Source organism: Electrophorus electricus, chromosome 15, assembly GCF_041902795.1.
Source record: "Electrophorus electricus isolate QZ-2024a chromosome 15, ASM4190279v1, whole genome shotgun sequence".
In the NCBI taxonomy this organism is placed as follows: Eukaryota; Metazoa; Chordata; class Actinopteri; order Gymnotiformes; family Gymnotidae; genus Electrophorus; species Electrophorus electricus.
The window spans coordinates 20,329,004-20,337,544 of record NC_137511.1 but is presented as its reverse complement, the minus strand read 5'-3'; the positions used below and the strand labels follow the sequence as shown (position 1 = coordinate 20,337,544).

Here is an 8,541-nt window from a genome sequence, read left to right as displayed (position 1 = left end):
TCCGGTCCCGCTGCCTTCCTGGTATTCACTCTTTTGAACACTCTCCTCACATCACTCTCCGTGATGATGAGAGGGCGCTGGCCTATGCTGGGCTCTGTGCATACGCCGTTGGCTGTGCCAATAGCACCATTAGTGTTGTTAGCACTAGTGCTGTTAGCATGACCGCTGCTAGATGTAGCCTCAAAGTGACTCTAGTTTCCTCCCGTAGCGCCACTTCACCTCTCTCACCACCCTGCGCACTCTGTATGCCACAGACTTGTATTCATCCATGTTCCTGCTGACGATTCCCACGTTGTAGGCAGCAGTGCAAGAGTTTTTGTCCACACAGGGTTTCTAGTTGGGAAACATCTTGATGGTGGCTCTTGGGATCGTGTCGTCCACCAGTTTCCCAATGAACCCTACTACTGCCTCCATAAACTTGCTGACATCATCAGTGCTGCACCAGAAAATGTCCCAGTCCACATCATCCAGAGCGTCCTGCAGAGCGGCCACCGATTGGTCTGTCCAGTGCATGACCTCCCTCTGAACCGGAGTTTCCCATTTCTGCCTTTGTTTATATTTTGGTATGAGGAAGATGGCGGCATGGTCCGACTTACCAAATGGTGGATGAGCTATTCATAACAGAACCCCCCCCCCCCCCCCCCCGACAGGTGCATCCACAGATGGCCGAGAAAAAACTAGCCTCGGCGTACCCCGGCCTCTGGGACTTGGACAGTATGTTCCCTGAAGGTAGCCATGATTGTTCCTCTGGTTCATACCCCTCTCAATCAATTAGGTAATACAATTGATCCATACGCCTGTGAGAATCCAGGATCTCACTTTAAATAGGAAGCAGGTGGATTGTCAAGAGCAGAGCCTGTAGAGAAAGGGCTATATTGAACTGGTTTTAGCAAGGAGACATGGAAGGTCAGAATGATACAATGTAACCGAGGGCTTATTTTACTGCAAGAAGACCCTGATCTCATGTTACATGTAGATACTCATACTCGCTGACCTGTATGGAACACAGCTGTGGGGCGTCAGCGGCAGTTTGCAAACATTTGTTGTGACAGGATGGTTCAGTTTAATTGAACAGTTGCCAAATTCCAGTTCTTGGCTCTGTTGTTGAACTAGTGACATGCCAGAGCAGGGATGTCAGTAGAGGTGTCATCCCATGGGAAGAAGGCTGGCTGAAACACACTGAAAAGGAGTTATTTGTGTGGATGAGTACTTTAGTGAATTACGTGCATATTCTGCCCAAGGGAGCTATTGAGACCAGTTAGAATGAGTAGTACACTAGTTGCCTGAGGAATCATCCTAATTCCTGGTTTGTCCTCTATGCTGCTCTGTTGGACTGGGGATGATGACCTAAGGAAAGGTCTTGATGTGTCTCATGACGAGTCTCTCGAAGCACTTCATGATAATGGATGTGAGTGCGATGGGACGGTAGTAATTGAAACACGACAGCATGTGTTTCTTAGGCACGGGGACGATGGTGGTAGTCTTGAAGCATATTGGGACCACGGCACAGCTCAGAGAGATATTGAAGATGTCTGTCAGGACATCTGCAAGCTGGTCAGTACATTCTCTGAGCACATGACCCGGGATGTTGTCTGGTCCAGCAGCTTTCTGTGGGTTAACTCCACGCACATCAGCCTCACATCAGCCGCAGTCAGGCAGAGCACCTGGTCATTTTGCAGAGGGATGCATAGAAGTCATTCAGTGCATCTGGGAGGGTGACATCACTGTCACAGGAAGGTGATGTTTTCTTGTAGTCAGTAATGGCCTGGATGCCCTCCCACATGCGCCGTGTGTCAGCAGTGTCTTTGAGGTGTCCATGGATCCTCTGTGCATGTGCACGCTTTGCTTCCCTGATCGCACGTGACAGTTTGGGTTCTCAGTAGCATGCACACCTCAGCAGTCATCCATGGCTTCTGGTTGGGGCGCGTGGTGATGGTCCTGGAGACAGTAACATTATCAATGCACTTGCTGATGTAGATAGTGGATGCTGTTTACAGTAAGCAGCTCATGCTCGAGTTGAGCCTTATAGGAATTTACTAAAGAGGTCCTCTATTACACTGCAGTTTGGGGATTCATATTTTGCAGACACGCTCGTATGAACAGGTTCCTGTCTGTCTCAGAGGTTGATCCAAGGCCCACCCGCTCAGCCCAGTCCTTAGTAAAACAGGAGAAAAGCCCCGAGCACAGCTCATCAGGCCCATATCTCTCCAAGAGGCCTGCACTTTAAGTAGGAATTGCCTCAGCAACTGAAAAGGTGTCAACGTTAGTGTGCTATTGCTATTCATATTTGGGAGGGTGTCATTGCTAACCAACTCCTCCTCAGTAAACCTGGGCTTTAAATATATCAGAACAGTCCAAAAATCAGGTTGTTAATTGAGCATATTTGGTGCCTTCCTCTAACACATCCAAAATTAGTCTGCATGAAGATTAGTCTGATCAGGTAAACTGTCACAAATATTTTTTTAATATCAGTCATGTTAGGAGGCATAACTACACACTCTCACCCAGCATCATGAATAGAGCAGAAATATTCATGGGGGGCTGGAGCCATGGTCCAAAGTCTCACCCTGCTGTCAAGAGATGTGGTTAGGATAGAGGGCTGGTGTGGGCTTGCCACCCACACCTCATCCAGAAGCCCCCCTCTCAGCTTCCTGATTTAGCTCTGATGCATCCATGGCCTTTGGCACAGAAACACACAAACCAACTTGATTTCTTCTAAATGCTATTTATTCTTTGAGAGTCTTTGTTGAGACTGGGGTTAACTGAAAATGAAGCCAAGAACACCATTGCTGGACCATAAAAGAGCTTGTGAAAACTGTGCTAGAAAAATGCCCATCAAATAAAGAATCATGGATCTCAGCAGAGAAGTTGTGGCATGGCTTGTTGCCACACCCGAAGAACCACTGCTTTCATCACCTTGCAAAGCTAGATTGAATTAATGCTGACCCTTGTGCTCCTTCAGACTGCAAGTAACCCATACAAATGAAGCAGGCAATATTACAAATACTTTATTCAAGTAACAAAACCAGAACCATTTTGAGAAAGACCATTACACTCAGTATCCCATTTAGACTGCATCAAACAGCCTCAAATTGGAACAGACGCTAGTGGTTTTACATTTGCCTCCAATAAGGAATCCTTGTCCCACCCACTGGAGTACATGCTTAAGAGCCCTTTGTCAATCCATATGCTGGATGAGGTTTGATCAACCTGTAAAACCCAAGTATAAAACATTGGATTTGTGAGGAGATTGACCTTCTGCATCTAGGATTGGGCAGCCTGTACTGAAAGCTGTTAGTGGCTGGAGAACTGGCCTTTTGAGACATCATGGGAATTCAGAGGTCCAGGAAACCGTTGCCTTTCATGTGCACCACCCCCTTCTGCCCGACGACTAGTAGAGGTCACACCAGAAGCCCACATTTGGGAACGGGCAGCCAGTCCGAACGGCTGAACCTTACTCGAGAAACGGGCAGCCTGTCCTGACCCCTGGACGGTGCTCAACAAACGGGCAGCTTGTCCTGATGCTTGGAAGTTGGGTACAACATGAGAATCCAGATATCCAGGAAACCGGTGGCTTGAACGTGCATCATTCCCTTCAGACTCACGATTGGTAGAGGTCACACCAGAAGCCCACATTTGGGAACGGGCAGCCTGTCCCAAAGCTTGGACAGGCCTTGAGGAGTGGCCAGCCTGTCCAGACACCTGGATGGGGCACAATGAAGGGGCAGTGGACAAATCATGGGAATATAGATTTCCAGAACCGCTTCTGGTCTTACATGGAACCATCCCATCAGATTCATGGATTGTGGAAACCAAACCAGGAGGCCACAAGCGGGATAATGTATTCTGATCTGAGGGCTGGTAGGGGCTGCCGGGGTGGCCTGCCTGGCCCGAGGGCTGGTAGGGGCTGCCGGGGTGGCCTGCCTGGCCCGAGGGCTGGTAGGGGCTGCCGGGGTGGCCTGCCTGGCCCGAGGGCTGGTAGGGGCTGCCGGGGTGGCCTGCCTGGCCCGAGGGCTGGTAGGGGCTGCCGGGGTGGCCTGCCTGGCCCGAGGGCTGGTAGGGGCTGCCGGGGTGGCCTGCCTGGCCCGAGGGCTGGTAGGGGCTGCCGGGGTGGCCTGCCTGGCCCGAGGGCTGGTAGGGGCTGCCGGGGTGGCCTGCCTGGCCCGAGGGCTGGTAGGGGCTGCCGGGGTGGCCTGCCTGGCCCGAGGGCTGGTAGGGGCTGCCGGGGTGGCCTGCCTGGCCCGAGGGCTGGTAGGGGCTGCCGGGGTGGCCTGCCTGGCCCGAGGGCTGGTAGGGGCTGCCGGGGTGGCCTGCCTGGCCCGAGGGCTGGTAGGGGCTGCCGGGGTGGCCTGCCTGGCCCGAGGGCTGGTAGGGGCTGCCGGGGTGGCCTGCCTGGCCCGAGGGCTGGTAGGGGCTGCCGGGGTGGCCTGCCTGGCCCGAGGGCTGGTAGGGGCTGCCGGGGTGGCCTGCCTGGCCCGAGGGCTGGTAGGGGCTGCCGGGGTGGCCTGCCTGGCCCGAGGGCTGGTAGGGGCTGCCGGGGTGGCCTGCCTGGCCCGAGGGCTGGTAGGGGCTGCCGGGGTGGCCTGCCTGGCCCGAGGGCTGGTAGGGGCTGCCGGGGTGGCCTGCCTGGCCCGAGGGCTGGTAGGGGCTGCCGGGGTGGCCTGCCTGGCCCGAGGGCTGGTAGGGGCTGCCGGGGTGGCCTGCCTGGCCCGAGGGCTGGTAGGGGCTGCCGGGGTGGCCTGCCTGGCCCGAGGGCTGGTAGGGGCTGCCGGGGTGGCCTGCCTGGCCCGAGGGCTGGTAGGGGCTGCCGGGGTGGCCTGCCTGGCCCTCTTGGGAATCTAGATGTCCATAACGGCTACGGCTTTTACATGCTTCATGCTGGCCAGGTTGAGGGCTTGTGGACGTTACACCAGAACCCCACAGCTGGGATTCCTGAGACCACACTGCACTCTGGAGGCTGGATGTTTGCCCTTTCTTTGACAGCTGAAAAGGAGTGGTCCCATACAGGTGCCTGCTGCTACTTTGTTGAGCCCCCCTAGCAATCTGCTGCCTGTCAGAAGTGTATGGACTTCGAAATCCTTGAGCACTGGAATCGGTGTCTACACCATCAGAAGACCCATGGTACAAACGTCCTTGTGGAAAAAGGCGACTGGACAGAGGAGTATTTAATGCAACATTGCCACCAGTGTGTTCATGGGAAGAGGGACCCTGCAACTGGGTTTGGGTTACAGTTTCAGGAAGCTTCTGACCACTTTGGAGAACCGACTGGTAATATCCTGCTGTCCCAATTTCAGTCAGGTCTTCTGAAAAACCCTTTCCACTGCTGGAAGCCCACCTTGACTTGGCAGCTTCATTCTCACTAGATTCTAGGCCTTGCTGCAAAAACGGGGAGCTACTTTCCATGGATGCAACACTAGAAGGCAAGTCTCCCATATCAGTAGCATTTCCAGGCTGACCTAAAGGATTTTCATTCCACACTTGCAGGACAAAGGAGAAAAAGCAAGGTTACATTCAGAACATTTGAGCAAGCACAAGAGAACCAATATCTTTCTCCAGTCTCATACCTCTATATCCCTCTGCATCTTTTACTAATAATAGTGCAGTGAGAAGTAACCAAAACCTACAAGACAAAAGAGCATTTGTTCATGAAGATAACTCCCTGTCAGTGTCAGACAAAATACCAGCACAAATGATCCACACCATATGTTTACCTCCTGCTCCACCACATCATGCCTCTAGACAGGATGACCCCAAACCCAGGGTGTAACAGCACCTTTGTCTCTCTCTGAGACTCACAGGCAAACAGATGCTTCCCTTCCTGCTTGTGTTCCTCTTAAGCCTCTCATTAAAGTTAACCTGATAAGGATCACCTGGTCAAACTCTTTTCAGCTGTTATATAAGCAGTTACAGGAACTGAGGCATGACCGACGCTGAAAAAAAAAAAAAAAATAGTTGGTGATAGTAAAGTATAACTGTAACATTGTTTTAGTACCAGAGACTGATTGTAGAAGAGTTAATGTGCAATTAATTTGTTTGTTTGTTGTATGGGTAACTGTGTGCCAATTTCACTTCTCTTTGTTTATGGCTGGTGAGTATTTTATTTTGCCAAATGTCCTTTACTAAGCTTATCATCCAAATTTTCTACAGTTCTATATTTGTTTGTTTGAAGAGTTTGGTGCTATTGCCTGTCTTTTTGCACATCTTGATTATAGTTGTATATAATTGTAAATTATAGTAACATTTTTATATCTATCTAGGTTTCTCAAGAAATTCTGGACAAAGCCACTTTTATGGATTCACTGCCTCTGTAAAAAAAAAACAAAAACAAACAAAAAAACCCCAACTATTAAAAACCATTCAGAATTCTAATTTGTGGGTAAACCAAGAGTGAATCCTCAATCCTGTAGTCATATGAAATGCACTGGTGAAAAATATTTAAGATTGCTTGACTGTGTGGAAATGGTACATTAGCAAATGAAAGTAATCAAAAATGTTGAAACGATGTATAACTCTTCATAATTTGAATCACATCATTAATAAATCTTCTGCATGCAGTTTTAAGAACATTCTCATTCCAGATTTGACTGCCATTCTGAAATTTGGCTTTAGTTTAGCTCAAGGAAACTTGCTGCATAGTAGGTTAGCTTCACAGTGTATGTTGCAGTAGCAACTATCCTACACTTTTGCTGAGCGAAAGGACCAGTTTACATGCTCTTGATCTCATTTAGTAATTCACTGAAATAAACAATTTTAAACTTGGGGGGGGAATTAATTTTTTTTTTCTTTTTTAGAACTTCTTAACTCGCCCAGCTCTGTGATGAAGACCTGTGTATTTCTCTTCTGAATTACATTTCAAAAGGCAGATCACATGACTGGTACTTTGCAACAGCTCTTGACATCCACTTCTCAACTTGCTCCTTTACCTATTTTTATTCAAAGTCTCATTTTGTGATTCAAACGTTCCATGAACTCAATTTTTAATTTGAACGATAACTGTACTTAAAGTGACCAGTACTTCAGGTTCGATCTCCTCAGGTTACCCTCCGTCCTCTGTAGCCGCATCAATCCGGGGAAGTCGAGAGACACTGACACCAGTGTGAATCAAGAGAGTTCCACTTTATTGAGGAAAGCACAAAGTATACATGTGTCCTATATGTACTATCTAATCTACAGGATGATGGGGCGGGGGGGAAGTCAGACATGTTCTAAGAGTCTATGTAGAAAGCAAAGAAGCAAGGCTAATACAGATTAGATGTTCACTGCATGAACAAGCAGGAGCTGTCCCTGTACCAGCCATTAGCTACTCCTGTGCTTAGAGAGAAAAGGAGGGGTAAAGGAGACAAGAGGAGGGAGCGGATGATCTCGGGAGACCGTCAAGCCGTCATGGCTGATGAGCAGAGACCTTGTGTTGGGTGCCTGAAGACAGAAAGGCTCCAGTGTCTAACACTCCCCCTTTGATTCCAAGAGGAATCATAAATCAGTATATAGACTTTGCTCATACACAGGCACCAAGGCAACATTTGCATGATTAATCACAGTGGTGTGATTACAGGAGAACACGAGTTTATAAAACAAGATCACGGGAGAACATGTGTTTATAAACCAAGATTCCTGAGGTCCAATAAGGTCTGTCAGCCAACTGAACCAAGAATCATCAGCAGGTGGAGGCTCAGCAGTAGCGGCCTTCGTGTCAGTAATGTTCTTATAGTAACTAAAGATGTCAAAGCAACACGTTTCGTTAATGACCTAGCAGCCGCCTCCCTCCTTTGCCAAGAGGAGATCTAGGGCCAAGCGGTTTTGCAAGACAGCTGTTTGGATTTTATCTACTTCATCATTGAACAATGCCAGGGCGTTTTCAGTCCTATTGACTAAAGTAAGCACCTGCCATGCCAAGTCATTAATTTTGTTAAGTGCTGCAGTAGTTCCTCCTCCCAGGAACAAACTCCAAACCAAGTTTGCTCCAGGGTTAGTCCATGGGTTGGCCAGTATGTTCCCATCATACCTATTAGGGGGGGCCAGGAATTACAAACCATTTATTAGCCCTGCCCTGCGGTAACATGATCGACCGAGACCGGTACCCAGGGTGTATGGAACGCCTGACATACCAGACAATCCTTCTCTGGCTCTACCTCTCCTGCCGCTACCAGGGAGACCACACAGGCTAAATTACCATTACATTGCCGTTGACGAGTCTAAAAGCACTCCAGCCCCCTTTTGTACCCATCGAGACTGAAAGTAATGCCAATATTATCACACAGATGGGGCCCATTATTCATACAGTAAGGTTTTGCATACAATTATCAGGAAAACAAGGAGAGAAAGGACCAAAGAGTCTGCAAAGGATGTTAATAGGCAGATAGGATAGCTATCAATTTAAAATACCAATTTATAATATCAACAGGGCCAAGGAGTACTTCCTCTGTGTGGTGCAGCCGAGGGGCAGTCCCCCAGCATAACAAATTTTGTATCATATGTGAATGTGTTAAGGTGCATTTGGCTTGGCGGACGTGTCAGCTACTGGTAATTTCTTCGGCAGGTTGG

General features: G+C 49.2%; 1 protein-coding gene across 1 annotated transcript; it reads right to left on the bottom strand.

The window, feature by feature from the left end:
- Positions 1-3,294: 3,294 nt before the first annotated feature.
- On the bottom strand, positions 3,295-5,919 carry LOC145651359 (uncharacterized). The gene is made up of 4 exons (XM_081698035.1): positions 5,712-5,919; positions 5,565-5,620; positions 4,666-5,477; positions 3,295-3,702 (listed from the first exon to the last, which is right to left on the bottom strand). The coding sequence occupies exons 1-4, from the start codon at positions 5,729-5,731 to the stop codon at positions 3,295-3,297; spliced, it is 1,296 nt and encodes a 431-aa protein (XP_081554161.1). The 5' UTR covers positions 5,732-5,919.
- Positions 5,920-8,541: the final 2,622 nt, after the last annotated feature.